A 21,919-nucleotide genomic window follows, 5' to 3' on the forward strand; every position below is an offset into this window, starting at 1 on the left:
TGCTCTGTGCTGGGTGTGATGGGGGCAGGGAGCTCCTGAGTAGTTTCCCAAATAAAAGGGGTAGGTGGGTTACCTGCAGCACTTCTTGAGGTACCAGGGAGAAAATTCAGGCTGGTGGCCATGCAGGACCGGGCAGTCCAGGGGGTCTCGACTTCAAAATTACCTGGGGAGCTTGTGGTAATTGGCCTGACACTGCTTTTTCAGGCCTGGGTTGTAAAGGCCCCGGAGGCCAGTTTCCTGTGTAGCCTCGACCCAGAAGCACTGCCTGGGCCAGCTTTGTTGTGGCTCTGCTGTTAGCGGTGCCCCTGACCTCTACTGCCTTGGCTGCCACTCGCCCCTCCCCACCAACATCCAGTTGTGCCAAGCAAATATATGTCCCTCAGTGGGCCTGTTAAGACCTGCTGCAGTGGGTTCGTGGAGGGAGGGCCTGCGGTGTGGCTGAGAAGGCAAGCCCTGGGCTACAAAGTCCAAGCTTTAACGACTGCTGATTTGTAGTCTCTCTGTAGCTCCACCTTCTTTGTACAAGTGAAAAACACGGACTGCTTGGTCACTGGTTGAACTGGGTTAGCATTTGTAAAGCACTTGGCAGTTATTTCCCCCCAACCGTGGGTTTAAAATGAACGAATTACCCAGACCATCTGTGAGCGAGCCTGGAAATGGCACTCTGCAAAGGTCCCAGGGTTCTCACTCGCCCTGGTCTGGAGAAGTGACGTCAGAGATGTCAGAGTTGCTTCCATCCTTCGGGTGGGCTCTCACGTGACGAGGGTTGTGGGCGCCTCAACGCCGTGGTCTGTGCACCCTGCAGACAACTCCCCCCTTGGACGGGTCTGGCCGGTTAGCTAGTGCAACAGTGCCCTCTAGAGGCCAGATGGCGTATGCACCCCCACCCCCCAGAGGGCTTCGGGGCGCAGCTCCTCCAGATTCCCACCCAGCAGTGGCTACAGACAGGGCCGACGGACACGCGTCTATCGGAACGGCTTTATTTACGTGTACTGGGCCTCACCAGGCAACGTGGGCTGCGCGAGGGCCAGGCCTGGGCTGAGAAAGGGAGGTGAGCTGGTAAAGCACACTGCAGTCTGCGGTCGCCACATTGCTGTCACACACACCTGCCGCTGCGCCCACGTCTGGCAGGGGCCCTTGGTCATAGGACGGCGAGAGGGAGAATACTGCCTGGACTTTGGAAGTGGGTGGGTCTCGGTGTCCCTGGTAGAGGTGCCAGTGAGGGCATGCTAGTCCCTGCCTGGCACCCTCTGGGTTGAGAGGAGCAGAGGAGAGGAGCGCCCTGCTGCCCGATCAGGTTCAAAGTCAACAATGGCACAAGGGCAGCCCAGAGCCCTCGGGGCCCACAACCAGCAAGCGTGGAGAAGGCAACGTGGTTACTGTCGTCCTGAGGGCAGCTCTTCCTCTGAGCCCTGGGGTGGGGCTGGAGCTCCACTACCAGAGAGAGGGGGGACACCCCTTTCAGGAAAGGCCACCAGCAGCCAGCCGGCCCTTCTAGGGCAGGGAGCCCCTGGGGGAGGGAGAACAAGATGGAGGATGGGAGGGCCTCTGAGGGCAGCCTCGTCTCACACCAGCCCTGGGGCTCTTGGGTTCTGGCAGCTCACCAGTGGCAGGGGGTGGCGGGGCCTTGGGTGCTAGCTAAGCTGAGGTGCTTGTAAACATTAGTGTGAACAGGGTGACTGGCGGACGGGAGGTGACAGCTCCACGCACATCAGCCCCCTCACTGAAGAAACACTTTAATAAATAAAACTGAAGATGGCATTGAGACAAAGATGGGAGGAAAACACCTAGCAGGACCTGTAGCCAACAGGCTCCTGAAACTCCCAGGACCCCCGGACGGGGGCTGGGGCTAGAGCGTCAACTCTGTGGCCAATCAGAAGCAGTACTACTCCTGCCCTCCTCAAATGCCCCGGGTGGCCCTGGTCCCGGGGGAACTAGAGGGTAGGCTGACTGACCTCCCCTGGCCCTGGATGCTTAATAGCTCCTGGAGTGCCTTTCCAGCTTCCAAACCCAAACGGCACCGAAAGCAGACAAATTCAACCCTGGCCCCAGCCCTCAGCCCCGTAACCCAGAGCAGAAGAATGAGCAAAGGAGAGGTGGCAGCTGCCACCCAGGGGAAAGGGGGTGGGGTAGGGGGAGGGCTAGCTCAGCCTAGGACAGGCAGCAGCAAGGGGGGAGGAGTGGGGGTTGGGACACCTGCCTCTGCATCTCCCCCCCATAATAAAGGAGTCCCACACAGCCAATGCAGGCCCAGTTGACAGGAGTGGGGGCCCTCTGCTGGCCACTTCCCTGTCAGGGTCAGTTAGTGGTCAACCCCTGGTCTCAGGCCGTCGCCATCGTGGGCAGTTCATCGTCCTTTCTGGGCCCCACGGCACTCGCATGTGCGCACACACTCACACCCCACGCACCCACACACACGCTTGCATACACAGGCAGTTCCTCACACACACTCCGACTCAAGAAAGCGAGTTTTAAAGTGGAGTTAACTTCAGAGAGAGGTGGAGCTGCTGTCCCAGCATTAGAAGGTTTTCCTGTGGATGGACCGGGCACCGTCTTCCTCATACTCCTTCTTGGAGACCCACATCTTCTTGAAGGTGTCCAGGGAGGCGAGGATCGAGCCCCTGGAGGGAAAGGACCCAGAGGAGCCGTGTGAGATGGTGAGGCACCCCTAGATCAGGCTGTTCTGGGGTAAGGGTGGGGGTATGAGGATGAAGCGACACCTTCGCTCATATTTCCGGAAGCACTACTCACCCAATCCATGTGGAGTACAGTCTCTCCTGAGGTGCAGATATCTGCCAGGGTGGGGGAAGATGGAATCTGAGACTTCCGCCCCCACAGGCCCCTCTTTAGTTCCCACCTGCTCCACAGGAAGTGGCCGGCACACTCTCTCCCCCCACCCCAGGCAGACCCCAGGACTCCCTGGGGTGTGTGGTCAGCCTGACATTCATCTGGAAAGCAGGTTCTCCTGGGCAGGCACCAAGAACCCAGAGGTCGTGGGGAAACTGGTGCTCTGGGGAGCAAACCTTGCCCCGAGGCAGAGGGAGACTGCGGACCGGGAGAGACCTCCCTTCCGCATTTTGGCTCCCTCCTCTCCTCAGGCTGGCTAACTTGAACTCCCCCTGCAGCCACCATCCCTGGGCAAGGGGGCACAGGAGCAGCACAGGGCTCCTAGCCAAGCCCCCCACCCCAGCTGGCTATTAGAACTGCCTCCTTGGGAGTACAGGGGAACATGATAACGGGGCCTCCCCTCTGGCAGGCCTCGGCCTCGGGGGCAGTGTGTGTTCCGAGACAAGACGCTGGTGCCAGGAGCCGACACTCGGGACCCTTGGTGGCCCAGCCCGCGCCCCCCCCCCGGCCCCGCCCCCCGCCGGCCCGGCCCCCCCAAGCCCCTACCCTGATCTTGACGTCTTTAGGAGCCAGTTTCTTCACTTCACTCAGGAGCCTGTCACCAAAGCCTGCACGGGAGGAAGAGGGAACCTCAAGTCAATCGTCGAGTGTCTACCCAGCAGGGTCTGGGAGCTTCCTGGGGGCGCGGCCCAAGAGGAAAGGCCAACCTTTGAACAGCGTGGAGCCTCCCGAGAGGACAATGTTGGAGAACAGGGTGCGCCGCAGGTCCATGTCCGACTTCTGGATGGCAAACACCAGGACCTCGTGGATGCCCTCGCTCTCCTCGCCAATCAGGTCCGGCCTGAACAGCAGCTCTGGGGCCCGGAATCGGGAAGGACCTATCTGCAGGGGGGAGGTCAGTTTCAAAGGCAGGCCCTGGGCTGGGGACAAGGGCTCTTGTGGAAAAGACCCTGCTGCCCACCTCGGAGTAACCAGGGAGCTAAGCGCAGGAAAGAGCCTGTGTGCCGAGGGCCGCGAGGAACAAAGAGCAGACAGATGGCTCACATCCAGCTTTGGCACGAATGTAACCATTCATTCATTCATGATCTCCTCTTCAACAGATCTTAGCCAAAAGGCGAGAAGTGATTATGAGTTCTTATCCGTGGTGTTGGAAGGCCACCCCTGCAGTACTCAGGACTGGGCCCAAACAGCCCTAACCATCCACTTCCTGACCCCGTCCTAATAGAATAAAACACCAATGGGGCCTCCTCCCCACCTGAGCTGCCTCCCTCTGCAAGACACGGTGCTGCCTAAGAGCCATGCTGTCCCACACAGCTTGGTCATCTGACTCCACACTCCTCACGGACACTTCAGTTTGGGGTCAGAGCCTTTGTGGGTCTGAGCACTTTGAGTGGGAAGGTCTGGTCACTTACTTCAATGGTGCTGCCATCAGGCAGGTAGTACTGAGCCTTCTCTGTCTCCAGCGTCTCGTCCTTCTGGGGGTTGATGGAGAGGTAGCAGGCCCTCTACAAAGGCAAACAATAGTCATGAGGGTGGGTTGGCCGCCACACGCTGGGTCAAAGTCGGCGGCGTGCTCTGAGATCACAGAAAGCTGCCCTTCGGCAGTGACAGAGTTGAAGGGCCGAGGAGCCGCAGAGCAGGGGCAGGCAGGCCTGTGCTGGCCCTCCCGGTAGTTCAGGGGATGCATTCTTAGCTGATTTGCCTCCCTGATGGGCAAGCTTGGGAACGTGGTATTGGAGAGCACAACCCAGTTCTAGGCCAGGCCTCCTCCAGCCATGCACACACTAAGGGCTGGGTCTCTCCGAGACAGCTCAGAGGTGGCCCTCTGGCTTTAGGGGGCAGCTAGACTCATGGGTCAAGGAAAATGTATGGTGGGCTCTTGGTAAGAGAACATATTTAACGTACACAAGGCTTACAAATGCAGCACACTCCTGTGCACTCGCCACCCACCCAGACAGCTGAAGCTACAGAAGCAGCTTCCTGTCCCCCTGCCCCAGCCAGATGTCGGGAAGTGAGGCCCTGCTGGGGGGCAAGGGGTCTGAGCCCCAGGGCAGGAGCTGGCCTCCCTTCACTCCTAGGCCCATGGGCAGCACTCACTTCTTTGATGGCCTTGACGATCTCAAACTCAGAGGAGGAGTGGAAGTCATAGCCCTCCTTACGCAGGTAGAGGCGGAGGAAGCGGGAGACATCACGGCCGGCGATGTCGATGCGCATGATGGAGTGGGGCATAGCGAAGCCCTCATAGATGGGCACAGCGTGGGTGACGCCGTCCCCGGAATCCAGCACCACGCCAGTGGTCCTGCCCGTGGCATAACTGAAGCAAAGGAGACCGACCATTAATAACGCCTGCCTCGCTCACCTTGGGGAGAAACGCTTCTTTCTAGAGTTCCCTGCCAGCTAAACCCAGAAGGGTGGGCGTGGGGGCTGCTCCCTTCAGGGCTGGAGTGATCTCCCTCAAACGCCCTCACCCAGGCTAAGAAGGTAAGGCTTGGCCTTCAACTACTTCAGGGGACTCAGGCGGGGGCAGCGTTTTCACTCTTGGTTGTAGGTGCTGTCTGCGCCCGCGGAACAGAGTGGGACAGCGCATGGGCTTTCCTCAGCTGTCACCCTTCCTGGAGCAGACTGTCAGGTCTCGCTCTCCTGAGGAGCTGCTGGGTGGTTTGAACCGCTAACCTTTCTGTTAGCTGCAGAGCGCTCCACCAACGCTGCCAAGCTCAAATGCCTGCAGGGCCAGGCAGGGTAGTAAGTTAAGGCAAAGCGGAAGCCTTTCCATGGCTGTGAAAACACTCGTGTCCTCCCCAGGGCCGTGTCTGTTTGCGTCTCCTCACTTTGGGTAGACAAGGGAACGATTTCTCTGCTTTCCATCTCTGATAAACCACCGCTGACAGAGGCCTCCTCGGTGTTGGGTTGGCACCAGGGCAGGGGGCGCGGGGAAGCCGGCACCCACACCAGGCTGCTACTCACAGGCTGAGGACAGCTTGCATGGAGATGAACAGGGCCGGCACGTTGAAGGTCTCAAAGAAAACTTCAGCTGCTCGTTCCCGGTTTTTCCGTGGGTTTAAAGGTGCCTCCGTCAGGAGCACGGGATGCTGGTGAAAGATACCCAGCCAGCAGTCAGGGAGCGGCCAGCTCGCCACCCTCACGAGTGCTCAGCAGGGTCCCCGTGTCTGCCTCGGGGGCCAGTAGTCACACTCTCCCCTGTGCCTGCCATCTGGCCCTGCCCAAGTCAGTTTCCCAACAGTCCCCCTTCCCACCCTTTAAAAATCTCCTGTTCCTGCCTCCACCTTCCTTCTTCCTCCTTTGCGCACTAACTTCTTTTTCTAAAATCATTTTATTGGGGCTCATACAACTCTTAACCACAATCCATCCATCCATCCATTGTGTCAAGCACAATTGATGGTACATTTGTAACCATCATCATTCTCAAAACATTTTCTTTCTACTTGAGCCCTTGGTATCAGCTTCTCATTTTATTCCCCTCCCTCTCACCCCCTTGATAATTTATAAATTATTATTTTTCATGTGTTACACTGTCCAATGTCTCCCTGTACCTACTTTTCTGTTGTCCGTCCTCCAGGGAGGGGTTATATAAAGAACCTTGTGATCCATACCCCCTTTCTCTCCCATCTCCCTCTTACCCTCTTGGCATCGCTACTCTCATTATTGGTCTTGAGGGGTTTATCTGTCCTGGATTCCCTGTTTCCAGCTCTTATCTGTACCAGTGTACATCCTCTGGTCTAGCCGGATTTGTAAGGTGGAACTGGAATCATGATGGTGAGGGGGAGGGGAAGCATTAGAGAACTAGAGGAGTTGTATGTTTCATCACTGCACCCCCTAACTGGCTCGTCTTCTTCCTGCAACCCTTCTGTAAGGGGATGTCCAGTTGCCTACAGATGGGCTTTGGGTCTCAACTCTGCACTCCCCCTCATTCACACTGCTATGATTTTTTGTTCTTTGATGCCTAATACCTGCTCCTATCGACACCTTGTGATCACACAGGCTGGTGTGCTGCTTCCATGTGAGCTTTGTTGCACATCTCAGCTAGATGGCCACTTGTTTACCTTCAAGCCTTTAAGACCCTAGACACTGTATCTTTTGATAGCCAGGCACCATCAGCTTTCTTCACCACATTTGCTTATGCACCTGCTTTGTCTTCAGCGATCATGTCGGAAAGGTGAGCATCATGGAATGCCAGTTTAATAGAACAAAGTGTCCTTGCATTGGGGGAGTACTTGAGTGGAGGCCTAATGTCCACCTGCTACCTTAATACTAGACCTTTAAATATATGCACATAGAGCTATTTCCCCATCATTACATATAGATATATTCACACATGCGCATGCCTGTATTTCGCCCTCTATAAATGCCCTTTGCCTGCTCGTTCTTCCGCTGTTTAAAGGGTCCAGTTTGTGCACAGTTTCTCCTGCACCTCATGTTTTCCTTCTCTGTTCCTTTTGATGCCATTCTCATGGGGGGTTAGTATTTCCTTGTGGTGTGATTTGCCGCTCTCTAATGGTTAATGAAAATTAGATCCACAAGAGCCAAAGTATTTAGCCCTCTATAAATGCCCTTTGCCTGCTAGTTCTTTCCTCTATTTCCTTTTACTTTCCTCTTGTCCCACCGTCATGTTTAGCCTTCATTTGGGTTTCAGTAATCCCTCTCAGTTACATTACCCTTGGTCAATCCCTACCAGGCCTCCTACACCCTCCTGGCCATGGATTTTGGATCACTTGTTCTTGGGTGTGTTAACACCACTTCCTTTCCCCCACCTCCCCTTCTCCCAGGTCCAGATTGTTTACCCAGACTATCTTATCTAGATAGACCTGCAGAGATAACAATATGCACAAAAAACAAGACAGAGCAAAACGACATTCTTAATTAAACTCAACCCTTCCGTAGTGAGTTGATGCCAGCCCTCCAGGGCAGAGCAGAACCAGCGCACTGGGTTTCCAAGGCTGTCCTGGTTATGGTGGCACACTGCCACAGCTTCCTCCCGTAGGGTCGTTGGTGGGTTCAAGCTGAGACCCCTGCATCTACTGCGTAGCTTTCATTGCCCAGAGAACGACTGCTACACTTCAAAGTCTTAAGCACCATGATAAAAGTCTTCAACATTTAAAAATTGAGAGGGTGCTTTTAAAAAGGCAACACAGCCCTGCCCTGGAAATTCGGCAACAGCCGGCCTGCATTTCCCTTCACACTGCTGAGGTGACTGTCGGAGCTCCCTCGAGTTAAGGGAGTAGGGGTTCCAGAGCTCCTAAGACCTGGCTGACCTTCCGGTCTACCCCTTTAGTCACCGCAAGTTCTACTTGATGTCTCTGAGCCTCGTCTCCTCTTTTGGAAAACGAGTCAATACGTCCTGCCTCTCAAAGGACTGGTGGGAAGATTCCATTCAAACATGCCAGGAGGCACATGACCTGGGGCCCGCACACGGGATCCGCAATCAAACACTCTCAACAGCTCTGGTCACTGACCTTGTCGTCCTTATTGTTCATGGTCAGCTCTGCACCCTTGAGCGGGGTGCCCTGCACGGAGGGCCCTTACCTCCTCCGAGAACGTCTGCAGCTGGTCCTTAGAATAGACATACTGCCAGATGCGCTCCATGTCGTTCCAGTCCTTGACAATGCCGTGCTCCATGGGGTAGCGGATGGAGAGCAGCCCTCGGTGCTCCTGTGGGCAGAGGGCATCTCAACCAGGCTGCCTGGGACGCTGCTCTCCCACGACTGGGCTATGGCTGAAGCCCCCTGAGCCCCCACAACCCTTGGCCCTGCGCTAAAGACAGACACCCTTTCTACAAGTCTCTGGACTCCAGGCTGCACGCTGCCCTCCCTGCCCAGGCAGCTGGCAAAGCAGAGGGCTTCTGCATTTCCATGGACCCGCAGCTGCCCCTGGGACCAGACTGGAGACACCTCCTCACGGGTGCCAGGACACAATAGGTTGGCCTTGTAACAATCCAGTTCCCACCTCTGGGTCTCAGCACTTGGGCCAAGGTTGGCAACAATGATTCTGCTGTTCTGCTTACTAAAGGCTGCCGGAGGGCTCTGCCAAACCTGCTCATTAACCCATGCCCAGGGCAGCCCAGGTACCACGTTCGTCTGGAGTGTCTTTGGCCAACGAGATAGCACACTGGCGAGGTAGTGACACAACACAGAAGCCTTGTTTTCTAGGCTGGCTTCAATGTTGCCCAAAGTGAGGCTCCAGCTGTTTTTCCTGCCAGACCTGAGCCAGTCTGGGAAGGCATAAATGACTAGGAGGGAACACTGCTCCTTAAACTCGTGGCTGCGTCCCACTCCTGGGGCACTTCCCACGTGATAAATAATGACCGTCCTCTGTTGGCACACTGCTTCCTCTGTTAGCCGGGGACTCACCTCAGCCTTGGGGCCAATGAAGATATCACCTTCGAGGGCTCCTGCCATGACACGCACGTGCTTGGGTCGGCCCACACTGCGAACGAGAGTGGAGCAGGCCTTTGCATTTAGATTCACGACAGAATGGGGGAAGGACATGAAGACGCACACTTAGCCTGGAAGGAAATGCACCCAGACCCACTGGGAGGGGCTTCCTCATACCTAATGGGATCAGCTCTGAGTGGGGCAGCGGTTGATTTGGATTTTCTTCTTCATTTACCCTTTGCTGCATTTGCCACAATTTCCACCATAAGCATATAGAATCACTAGGAGCAGTGAGCAAGGTACCGTACATACTCCTGTATAAGCTGAGTTCTTCAGCACAGTTTTAAATGCAGTTTCTATGGTAAAATTAGATGCCTCGGCTGATATTCGGGTCAGCTTATAATTGAGTATATACGGTACTCCTTATGTTTACAAAATTATTCTGGGTTTTAGTATAGTTCTATTACTTTGTATTAGTAAAACTCAGTTTAAAGGAGTCAAAACTTTTTATTTTCTTTCACCAGGGTATGATGCAGATTGAGAGAGAGAAAAGAAATAGGAATTTCTAACAGGATGGTGAACTAAAAAAATGTTAGGTCTCCTTGGTCTGTCTTCCCAGGACTCCTACTAAGTAAAAGTTACATTGCAACCCCACCAGTGTAAGGCTACCCCAAGCACCCTGGCCCTTCAACTGTCCCCTTTTGAGAAAATGACTCTAAGATGTTAGGGTTTGGTGCATCCTGAGAAGAGAGTTTTAATCCAAAGAGGCAGGCAAGCATCCAGAGGAGTGAGTCAGTAATGACAAATAAATTCATAAATGATAACTAAATAAAAATAAATCCCTATTTCACTAAGAAACATTCCTGTGCCTCTCAGAGGATACCATGTTAATAACCGTTTCCTTTGCTCACTCTGAAAGCCAGCTCCCGGGACTTGCTGAGCTGTTTCGGTGACTCGGGCGGACACAGGTGAGGACTCCCTTCTCTCATAACAAAACTGACCATCCTCCCACAGGGCTCAGCCACAGAACAACTTACTAGTTTGGGAAGCAGTATTTGGGGATCTGATCACCGGCAAAACCAGCTTTAATCACACCGGATCCCTGAGGGGAGAAAGAAAGAGCAAAGTCAACCTAAGTATCACAGAAACCAGGGAAGATTCTAGAATGCTATCTGTATAATAGGATTGCATATTTTATTGAAAAAGAAAAGCGACCTCTGGGTGTGTATAATCCATCAATTTGAAAGAGCATAAAAAAGGGAGTGCCACCAGCCTGTGTGATCACGAAGTGTCAAAGGGATCAGGTGTCAGGCATCAAAGAAAAAAAATCGTACCATTGTGAAGGAGGGGGAGTTCAGATTGGGGACCTAAAGCCCATCTGTAGGCAATTGGACATCCCCTTATAGAAGGGTCATGGGGAGGAGACGAGCCAGTCAGGGTGCAGTGTAGCAACGATGAAACATACAACCTTCCTCTAGTTCTTAAATGCTTCCCCCCACCCTCACTATCATGATCGCAATTCTACCTTACAAATCCAGCTAGCACAAAGGATGTACACTGGTACAGATAGGAACCAGAAACACAGGGAATTCAGGACAGATGAACCCTTCAGGACCAGGAGGTGGTGATACAGGGAGGGTAGAAGGAAGGTGGGGTAGAAAGAGGGAACAGATTACAAGGATCTACATATAACCTCCTCCCTGGGGGACGGACAACAGAAAAGTGGGTGAAGGGAGACATTGGACAGTGTAAGATATGACAAAATAATTTACAAATTACCAAGGTACATGAGGGAGGGGGGAGTGGGGAGGAAGGGGAAAAATGAGCTGATACCAAGGGCTCAAGGAGAAAGCAAATGTTTTGAGAATGATGATGGCAACAAATGTACAAATGTGCTTGACACAATTGATGTATGTATGGGTTGTGTTCAGAGTTGTATTAGCCCCCAATAAAACGAGTAAAAAAAGGGTGGCGTGGACACCAAAGGGCGGGATGTGGGCCTCGGGAAGGTGGGAAGGAGAATCTTCATGGTGTAATGTGAAGTATGATTGGATTTTTCTATTCTTTGACCTTTTAGAATTAGAGATATTATTACTAAATGCAGAAAGAGCAACAACCTGAGGAGAGAGAGGAAGGTACCTAGGGTCACTGCCATCGAGTGGTGCCAACTCAGAGTGACTCGTGACAGAGCTTTTGTAAAGCCAAAGCCTCCGAGCAGCCACATGAGGAGGGCCCCACGGGAGACACAGAGTGCGCTTCTTCACCGCTTTCCCCACTCAGGGCTGAATTCTTTTTGCCCTGCAGGCCTCTCACACAGACACCCCGGAGAGTCATCCTGTGTGGACTCCCAGGGACTCGCCGCACTGCAGGGATGGAGCACTGGGCTTGCCTGCTAGTTGGTCTCCAGATGGGAGAAAGCACACCGACTCTAAAGCCTTGTCTGAGACTAGGAGAAGGGGCCTACTGGAACAATCTTGGCGCCCCAGGCCTTGGTATGTTTGATGGGGTGTCTGGCTTCTACCACCAGTGCCTCTGGTACCGCCTTGGACCCAACCAATGTAAACAGAGGCTCTAGACACTGCAGGGCAGATGTCAGACTAGGCCCTGTTTGCAGATCCACCCTGCTCACTTCCTCCTTCATTCGTCCACCACCACACCGGAGGCGTGGCCCTTCTGACCACGGTTTGCAGTGGCACAGTAACTGGGGCACACGTGACTTTTGGCCACCTCTCCTGGGGCAGAATGTGATCATTCCGGAACCCACAAAGCAAGCATGAGACACATCAGGAGGCGCTAAACAGTCCAGGCTTCACAGCAACACTTCTGGTGCCTTCCAGGTCGCTCTTACTTCTGTTCTTCCAGGAGGGGAAGTGAGACTGGCCATCTTGGTGCCTGCCTCGGGCAAGACAGAGGTTGGGGAAGGTAATGTGGAGTGCCTGGAAGGGGAAGTGGCAGGTGAGCCAGTTCTCCAAGGGGCAACAGGAGAGAAACCAGGAGACAATATGCAAACCCACTGGCCAGGTTGGCACAGCAAAGAGCCTCGAAAAGGTGCAGCTCTAGAGAGGGCAGGAAAGAAGGAGAGTGATCCTCCTGCTAACCCCAGGGCTCCGGGACAGCGGCATGGGCAGGTGAGAACAGCACTGAACATGGGCACTCTGGGGACTTGTCGACGCAAGCCTGCAGGATTGCTCACTGCCTTCATCTGGGGGTGGTGCTGCCGGCCAACTATTGAACTGCCTGGCAGAGGTGGAAAAGCAGAAAAGTAAAGATGAACCTGGCCCTTGATCCCGGAGAAGAGGCAATTTCCCTGGAGATAATTAATTCCAGTGGTGAGCAAGAGGACTAGACAGAGCCTGAGTTACCAGGAAGCATCAGCTGTCAGACTCCTTTTTTTCCTCTCTAACCTACGTTTCATCAAGAGACTAACAGGCCCAGTTTCCATCTCACCATCCTGCTCCTACAGAATGATCCCCTCTTCCTATGATACCACGCAAATCACCAACACCTGCACCACTAGGTAGCATGCATCCCATTCTGTGTGGCAGGGGAATTCATGGTTGGCACTTGGTGCGTCTTTCCTGTCCGAGTTCTTTGAGGTCAGAGACTATAGAGATCTGTAATTCGCCGGGCACTCAATACAACGTGGCTGATTGAAATGAAAATCAACTGCAACGATTAGCAGATGAAACCGAAAGTATGCAACCTGAAGGAGCTGAAGGCTGACCAGGCATCTGGAAAGCCAGGAGCCCGAGGGTGAGGTGGTACAGGAATGGCAAAGGCAGCGCCGGGAATGAGGCACCAGGTGGAACCAGACCCAGCTTGTCCCTGTTGTCCCAGAGCTGCCCTGCCAGGCCAGGAATTAGGTGAGGAATGGGTGGGAAGGAGGGAGGCGGCTGAGCTGCCTCTCCTGCTCGAGCCAAACCATGAGCTCAACCAAAGGCGAATGCCGATTTCTTGAGCAGTCTTTCCAGTGAGGAACTCTGCCTGGCAGATGAACGGCCACTCTGTTTATCCACTTGAGCAAAGCCAAGCAAACCAATGTCTGTCGTTGGCTTCGGGGGTGGGGAGGAAGGTCCCTTTAAATGTTTGACTTTTAAGACTTCAAGTTTGCTGCCAGCCATCATGGACTGCTCTCCGGATGTGGACAAACAGCAAACCCCAGTGAGGTGCTCCTGATGATGGCTGCCTGGCTGGGAGAGAGGCTAGTGGTCTCCCATTTTACAAGCGGGAAAGGGATGTTGAGAGAGGTGGTGTGGGGGTAGCCAGCACCCCACAACTAATCATGGGTTCAGTAGGCACAATTATACAGTTAAGATATATAAAGATTATAGTAAAGTCATAGAGAAATGGGAGAGATGGGAGAGAGTAAACTAAAGAAGTCAGACACATTTCATGGTAGCATGTTCACCTCAGCTCCTCTTGGTGGTCCACGTGGAGGTGGGGGACGAGCGGGCAGGAGAGAGGGCTCTTGTGAGGCTTTATTTCTAACCAAAGCTTCTATATCTTTGGGGGCATGCAAGCCCCCTGATTACAGAAAACGACCTACGTCCTAAGAAGGGGTTGTAACAGGCAATACAAGCAATAGGAGGGGGATGACCTAGAGGTGTACACACAATAGTAACGGGAGGGAATAGGTACATATGTGGCAAGATGGGCAGACCTTAGACTCAATATAGTAGCCTAACCTTAGTCATCCTTGAGTGGTCCGGGCTTGCCTTCGGGCTCTCCTTCAAGGGAACAATATCAGAAGGGAGTGGACCCTACTCAGGATGAGTCAGATTATAGTCTGGTTGCTCTAGATGGCTGATACCCTGAAGGAGAATAACCTCTGACCTACTTTCATTGACCTCCTAGTGTAGTCATTTACCATGTGTAGCAAGCAGTATCTTGGGTTTGGCATATATTTGGGGGAGACAACTTAGGAGAAATCTTTCTGTATCCCACAAGATGATACCACAGACGCCAGGACACAGGTGAGTAATGGGTGGCCCTTTTTGGTCCAAAGAGAAGTTTAGTTTGGCCGACAAATAATTTTTTAAAATAGCTGCATGGAGATAGCATTCACATACTGTACGATTTACCCATTCAAAAGTCTAATTTGTAGCGCAGTCACCGAGTTTTACAACTATGGTCACAGTTGGATTTCGGAACTTTGTCATCGCCTCCTCTTCGGCAGTCACTCTTCATCCCTACCCCCCAGGTCTCCCAACCCTGGACAACCACCAGTCAACATTCTGTGTCTACAGATCACCAAGTACTTTTAAAATCCACCTCCAACAGCAGAAATTGGAAATTCCATATGGTATTTAATACAGCTCACTTCTCTTGGAAAGTCAGAAGAACTGGCAGCACTGGGCCTGTGTGTCTGTACGGGGACAACTGACTGGAGACAAGAGGCAGTTTGGTCCTTTGGCCAGGCATGCTCAAGTGCACTTTCTAGATTCCCAGAATGCCTTTCAGGTCACCCCAGCTTCCATTTTTCAAATGTGTTTCTGTTCCTGCTTGGCCTCTGTAGGCATTGAGCTTGAGACCCCTATTCATGGTATTCTCACCAACTAACAATGATGTTTCTCCCTCCAAATGGAGTCTGCTTCTTTCTGACCTCCAGAACACCTAGCTCGGTATGAACACACGTCCTTGGCTCTCAAAATAAACATAACTGAGAGCAAAAGCATCTTGACAAGTCACCTCCTCTTTACCCTCTCCATCAGCCCCACATGGACTCTTGCTGAAGTTGTACAACCAACAAACAGCCTGAAGGTCACATTGCAAATGACGGTGTTAAATAAATGCATTGACTTCATTCTCTCAGCTAATTCTAGTGTCCCTTAAGCTTAAGTGAATCAGCATTAGCAGGATCTAAAGAGCTGGTTATAAACTGTAAAAACATAAAATTGTAACTATAATTTACTAATGATATTAAGAAATTGTTTAATCTTACTAGATATAATAGTATATTGATTATGCTTATAACAGAATGTGGGGGATGAACATACCTAGGTTTGACAGATGATATTTGTATACATGTTTTTTGGTATTTACCTATGATGCAAATCGATCCATGACTGTGGTGGTAAGTATGAGGGGCAAAGTTAGGAAAACTCCTTAAATCTAACACCAAATACCTTGTGAGTCACTGGGTCTGGGGGTTCAGGGAACACCACGACCAAATGGCATAATAGTTCACAATGACAATGTTCTACATCTTACTTTGGTGAGTAGCCAATTTGGGACTTAAAAGCTCATGAGCAGCCATCTAAGGGGTAATTATTGGTCTTTCCCTCTCTGGAGGACAGAGTGATGAGGCTTGAAGATGCATGGAAACAATTAGTTCAATGGACTAATGAACCACATGTACATCAGTACCCACAACCCTGAGATCAGAAGAACTAGATGGTGCCCAGGAACCACCCCCAATTTCTCTGAATGAGATCACATTAGAAGGTCCTGGATAGAGTTGGAGAAAAGTGTACACCCAAACTCAAAATCATAAAACAAAACAAAAAACAACAGGCTTAAGGTTGGACTTGTGGTAGTTACATAATTTCATGCCAACTTGATATATAAAAATATAGGGTGAAGTCTAGCCTAACAATCAGGCTATAGCCTGATGGTGACTCCTTGTGGGTGTGGCCTTCGCATAAGGAGAGTCCTTTGAGCCTCCCCCCTCTCCCCTCTCTCTGCCTTCACCTTCACTCACGGCGGGGAGGCATGCTGAGACCTGTGAGTGCCCTGTGATGCTTCTACTGCCATTGGATCCACAAGACTTTTCACCCACTGGCCTATGATCTTCCTGCATTTGCACCAGTGCATGTGGCTTTGTGAGTCTGAAGAGGGACTAATGGACTATTATCAGACTTATGGACTTGATTTGGACTGGAGTGGGATGTTTCTTAATATATAATTACTCCTTGATATAAAGCTCTTTCTTACACAAATATGAGTATCCCTAGATTTGTTTCTCTAGTCACCGTGGCCCAGTCCAAGACTGATGGAGCCAAGTCTGGAGAGGAACTTATCCCCTGGTTCAATATTCAGCCAACAATAAAGGAAACCCCCTCACACCCCAATCCCAAGCCCACTGCCACGGCTTCGATTCCAACTCAATATATAGGGTTTCAGAAGCTGTCAATGTTTATTGGAGCAAATAGGTTCCCATAGTCATCTCTGCAGAGGAGTGGCTGGTAGGTTTAAATTGCTGACCTTGCAGTTAGCAGTCAACGCTTACTCAACAGAGCCCTTAGACAGGTTTACAGGGGCAGTAATAAGAGGGAAGTAGCCTTCCTTTAGCACAATCAACCGCCTGAGAGTAAAGGGCAGCATTTATCCAAGGACAAAGTTCAGAGGGGTTAGGAAATAAGGAGGAATGGAAACAAGAAACACAGGGAAGAGTTGGGATAAAGGATATTTCTCTGGTTCTGTAAACCTTAATTCACTCACACACACACACACACACACAATGTGAGAAATGCGAGTATAAATATTGTTGAAAAAAATTGGTCAAGGGTTGATCATTGTTACAGCTAGGTAATGAGTACATGAATGTTATAGTGTTCCCTCTCTCCTTTTAGATGTTTCAACTTCTCTATTAAAAAAAGAAAGGGTAAGGTAAGACAAAATAATAATTTATAAATTATTAAGGGTTCATGAGGGAAGGGGGAGTGGGGAGGGAGGGGGAGGGAAAAAGGAAAATGAAGAGCTGATTCCAGGAACCCAAGCAGAAAGCGAACTTTGAGAATGAAGAGGGCAACGAATGTATAAGGGTGTTTACACAATTGACGTATGTCTGGATTGTGATAAGAGTTGTATGAGCCCCAATAAAATGATTTTTAAAAAAAATAAAGGAGGAGATCATCTGGCATAAGCAAAAATTTGAAACAAATACCACACACAGACACACATATAAAATACATATATTCACAAATCATAGAAAGGCACGCATCCGTTTATGATTATGGTTGTTTCTAGAGTTGCTTCTGAAACAGAAAGGAAGGGTGGAGTTTCGGAGAACTCCCAAGTGGCTTCGACTGTATCTGTTTTATTATACAATAAAATACGAGTATAAAATAAAGCTTTATTTCCTTTATTAAAAAAAAGGCCTTGAAGCAAAAAAAAAAAAGCCAGCGTCTATTAAAATAACTAGGTGGTAGACACATGGGACATGGCTGCTTGCTATACACTTCTCTGAAATGACCTGCTGTTTAAAACATCTTTTCTTAAAATGGAGACTGCCGCAGCACAACATCTGAAAAGATAATGACCCTCTTAGCTTACTGGTGAATTTCTAGACATCAGATTCTGTCACTGCACTTGGGACCACCTGGTCACAAAGGCTGACTAGACTCTTTAGCTATTTTAGGGCAAAACTACAACATTTAAGATGCTAGCAAAAATTTCAGCTTCAGAATAAACTCAGCATTCTGATCAAAGTGCTATGCTCTTCCTGTATTACTATTTATGATATGGCTTTAGGAGAACTCACTGCCATAGGGTCAATTCTGCCTCACAGTGTCCCTATAGACAGAGCGGAACTGCCCCTGTGGGTTTCTGCAGCTGTCAACCTCTGTAGGAACAGAAAGCCTCATCTTTCTCCTGTGAGGTGGATGGTGGCTTACAACTGCTGTCCTCGTGGTCAGCAGCCCAGCTTGTCACCGCACTCTACTTATCACCAGGGCTCCTTTGCCTTTGGGAAGGAATTACTTTACCTCCTAAGATAACTATCACTTTATTGTTGCTATTGAAATGTGTGCATCCTCAGGCATCAATCAGCAGGCTCACACACACACATATGCACGCACACCTCCATTTTCCTTGTTAATTCTGATGAATTGGTTAGGTGCCAGACCAGGATGAAAGGAGTGGTCACAATCGTCTTTTGACAGGGAAAGGCTGTGAACTGTGATGGGCTTTTGCCTCTCTGCCCTATCTTCCTTTCTTTAATTATACTCTCACTAGTCCTGAAATAAAATGTCAGCAACTTGCTAAGCCTCGGAGTGCTCAAATCTGCCCGGGACATAACTCTTCTTAGAATACAGAGTTGGCTCAAATCCTTCAAATGAGTTTTCCTATCCATCTTTCATCTTGGGAATGCAAAACAAAAACCCTCTACATTTTACACAGCAAGAAACTACCCAAGGTCCCAAATCAAAAAATGGGGCAGATAGTCGGGAAATCCTGATGGGAAATGGGCTTATATTTCTTTGGCTTCAGAATTACTGGCATGATGGAGACATTTTTTGGCAGAATTACTGGCATGATGGAGACATTTTTCCCAGAGCAAAGGCAAGTCAATCCTTTAAGCATCAAAGCGGAAAATGCACTGCTGCTTTGATACAGTTAAAAAACATAACTACATCGCCAGGAAAGACCAAGGGGGACTGTATTCACTGAAGCAGCATCACAGACTGGCTGGGGATAGGAAATGAGCAAGGGAGCCAGAAGCAAAGGATCAGCTAGGGCGGATGGCTGGACCGCTTCTCTGTGCTGCTGCTGAAAACAGGAAAGGGGTGCCAATTGCTGATTTCTACTCTTAATTTGGTAAACAATAGTTTTATTGACGTATCTTACACAAACCCATTTATCCATTCACATATATTGATGCTCAATCCCATTGAGTGGAGTTACACACGCCTCAGTGCTATCAGGTCCCTATTTCCCCCAAAGTTTCTTTTTTTAATACTAAGAAAAAGGCCAATGAAATACAACAGACTGGCTGGAGACAGATGTAGTAGTGTTCTCTGGGAATCAGTATCAAGAACAAGGAGTTTTACTCAACCCTCTCAATAAGTCCCTGGGGGTTCTCCACCATAGTTGCTTTATTTAGGGACACTGATATTACTGAGAGAAAATCAGTCATTCCATCGCCTGCCCATCAGTCCAAGGCAAAGACATTTGGCACACAGAGTGGTGCCAGCCACCGCCCTAGGTACTGGATGGGGGTGGGGAGAGGGAGAATAACAAAAAAATGAAGGAATATCATACTTTTCTGCCTGTTTCTACTTCTGCTTCTAAAAGCAAAAACCACATCCATAAGAGTACAAAAACTAACAAAAACAACAACAAAATCTTTCCTTGGAAACAGTGAGGCACTTGGAATGGAATCTTAGTCTGAGTCAGTGCTCAACTTATAAGTCAGGTAGTTTGAATACATCATAATTTTCCAAGCCTTGACTTTCTGTATAAGCTAAGAAAAATAAGTCCTACCTATCTACCAACACCCTGGTGAGGCAGTGGCACTTGACTGCTAGCCACAAGGCCAGCAGTTCGAACCCACAAGCTTCTCTGAGGGGGGAACAATGTGGTTAGTCAGTTTCCATAGCGATTTACACAACTGGAAACCCAGTGGGGCAGTTCCACTCTATCCTACGTGGCCACACGGAATCAGAATCAATTTTGGTTGATTGCAGAGGCGGAAGCAATGGGTTTGGGAGATCTAGCTACCAGGGCTGAAGTTTAAGCTAAAAAATACAAATGAAAATAGTTCTAAAAAAAAATGGAAAGTAGTTCGTACTCAAGAGCTGGCTCCACTGAGTGAATCTGCCAATTTCCGGAAAATGGGATTGGTAGCTTCAAACCGGCCCAGAGGTGCTTTGGAAAGAAGGCTTTGCATGTGCTTCCAACCGATCACAACCTCAGAAACCCCGTGGAGCCGTTCTACCTTGCGCACCTGTTGGTGCCAAGAGTGAGAAGAGGCTCCACAGAAACTAACAAGAAGGGTCGGCCACTGACAGGTATCAAGGGATCTTTGTGGGGCCCTCCCCTTTGGGTTGAAGACAGAAATGCAGCTGCTTTAGATCCAAGTCCTAGAGTTTTCTTACATGGCCATACCCTTGCGGTTGCCCGGTGCCAGCAAAGTGAATAAAGAAAAAAGCACAGGATCGGGGCCCCTGCGGTGTGACCTTGGGTTCACTTTACCTCTTTGGCACTTCAGTTTTTTCGTCTGTAAAATGATGATCAAACTTTCTGCCTTAACTGTCCTCCCAGTTTTTGCGAGGCTCCATCTCGCACGTATATGACAGATGAAAGAGCCTTGGTAAGCCTTAAAGGGCCCGGGGAAAATTCTGTCCATGGTTTTCCTTTCAACAATTAGGTGTTCTTTCGAGGAAGGTGGTTTGCTTCTCTACCTTTATTACTGAATCGTATCATTCTAGAGATAACAGCAAACCTATGGCCATTTCGGGCACTGTGGATTCTCGGGCGTCGCCCAGAACACCCCCGCGCCCCACCTCCGGCTGCCCCGCCCACTCGGGACTGCAGGAAACTCAGCCCCGCTGCCCCGCCCGCGGGCGGGCCTTCGCCCGTCGGGTCCAGCTCCTGGGACTTTCCGAGGCCAATCCCCACTGCCCAGAAGCACCGCGCCACCCAGTCGCGAGGGGAAACGCCAGAAGGGCCCCGGAAGAAGCGGAGGGGCGTCAGCCAATCACCGCAGAGGCCAGGCCTCATCCGGCAAGGCCCAGAGGCGGGGTCATCCGGCCAGATGGACAGCAAGGGCAGCCAATAAAATTACAGCGAACGAGGGAGAGGGCGGGCGCCGGGCGTTCACAGAGCGGTTAAGGCCCCTGGAGCCAAGGGCCCACCGGTCCGCCACGCTCCTCAGAGCTTTCCCTTATCTACTCCCAAGTTCTCCATGCCATGGTGGCTGGCAGGCCGTCTGGTTTACGAACTATGGGTTTCGGGGTACAGAGGCGGTGGCGCCCGAACCCGTCTGACAGGCCGGGCCAGTGACAAAGAGCCGGCGGCCCAGGCTGAAACCTGGGAAGCGACTCCTCAGGGAGGAGAACACAAGTCCCTTCAGAAATAAGGAAGAGGCCACTCACGTTGTCTATCACGACAGGCTGGTTGGCGATTACATCGTAGGACTCCATGATAGAGGAATCTCCTTCCGAGGAAGGAACTGCCAGCCCGGTCCGCTGCAAACGCCGCTGACACGCATGCGCAGTCTAGCCGCCGGTACTGGGCAGCCAGGGAGGGAGGGGCCCGGTCTCGCCTCCACGAACTACAGTCCCCAGCATGCTTTGCACCAGGGCTAATTCACAGACCAGCGGTGCAGGCTGGCCTCTTTATACTTAGACTAGCTACCGAATTTCCGTTTCACAGTACTCTGGGGCATGTAGTACCCATTGAAAAAGTAGATATACTGCTTGATGCTTGTCTGGAGTTGGATTTTAATTGGTCCGTAATGCATGGATGTTTGGATTTTACAGTTCAGTCCTGCCTACTCCACTCCCTTGTCTCCTGGACAACACAAAGTTGCCACGTTCTTATTAACAACCAGTGATAAGCAGTTGACACAACGTTGCTTGCTGAAAGTGAAAGGACTTGGAGCATTTACTGAAGAAGATCAAAGACTACTTACTGCAATGTGGATTCACCTCCCTCAGGAGAAAGAAAATAACTCTCACAACTGGACCCATGAACCACACCATAATGCGGAAGAAAAGACTGACACTGTCAATTTCGTTTTATTTGGATTCACAACCAACACCCGTGAAAGGAGCGGTAAAAAGAGACAAACGAAGGATCCCTTTAAAATATTACAGAGCAAAGATATTACTTTGAGGACTAAGGTGAGTCTACTAGTCACACCAGGATATTTTCAATTTCCTCATGTGCATGTGAAAGCCGAGCTAGGGAGATGGGAAACCAAAGGAGAAATGCCTGTTAGTCAATGTGTGGGTGAGGAA

The 21,919-nt window shown here is 50.7% G+C and overlaps 1 protein-coding gene across 1 annotated transcript; it reads right to left on the reverse strand.

Moving 5' to 3' along the window:
* Positions 1-966: 966 nt before the first annotated feature.
* ACTR1A (actin related protein 1A) lies at positions 967-21,210 on the reverse strand. The gene is made up of 11 exons (XM_075534867.1): positions 21,053-21,210; positions 10,274-10,338; positions 9,213-9,288; positions 8,389-8,514; positions 5,812-5,936; positions 4,945-5,161; positions 4,260-4,352; positions 3,555-3,729; positions 3,394-3,455; positions 2,752-2,792; positions 967-2,621 (listed from the first exon to the last, which is right to left on the reverse strand). Exons 1-11 carry the CDS (start codon positions 21,098-21,100, stop codon positions 2,519-2,521), a joined length of 1,131 nt encoding a protein of 376 aa, XP_075390982.1. The 5' UTR covers positions 21,101-21,210; the 3' UTR covers positions 967-2,518.
* Positions 21,211-21,919: the final 709 nt, after the last annotated feature.

This window comes from Tenrec ecaudatus, chromosome 16, assembly GCF_050624435.1.
Source record: "Tenrec ecaudatus isolate mTenEca1 chromosome 16, mTenEca1.hap1, whole genome shotgun sequence".
Taxonomy (NCBI): domain Eukaryota; kingdom Metazoa; phylum Chordata; class Mammalia; order Afrosoricida; family Tenrecidae; genus Tenrec; species Tenrec ecaudatus.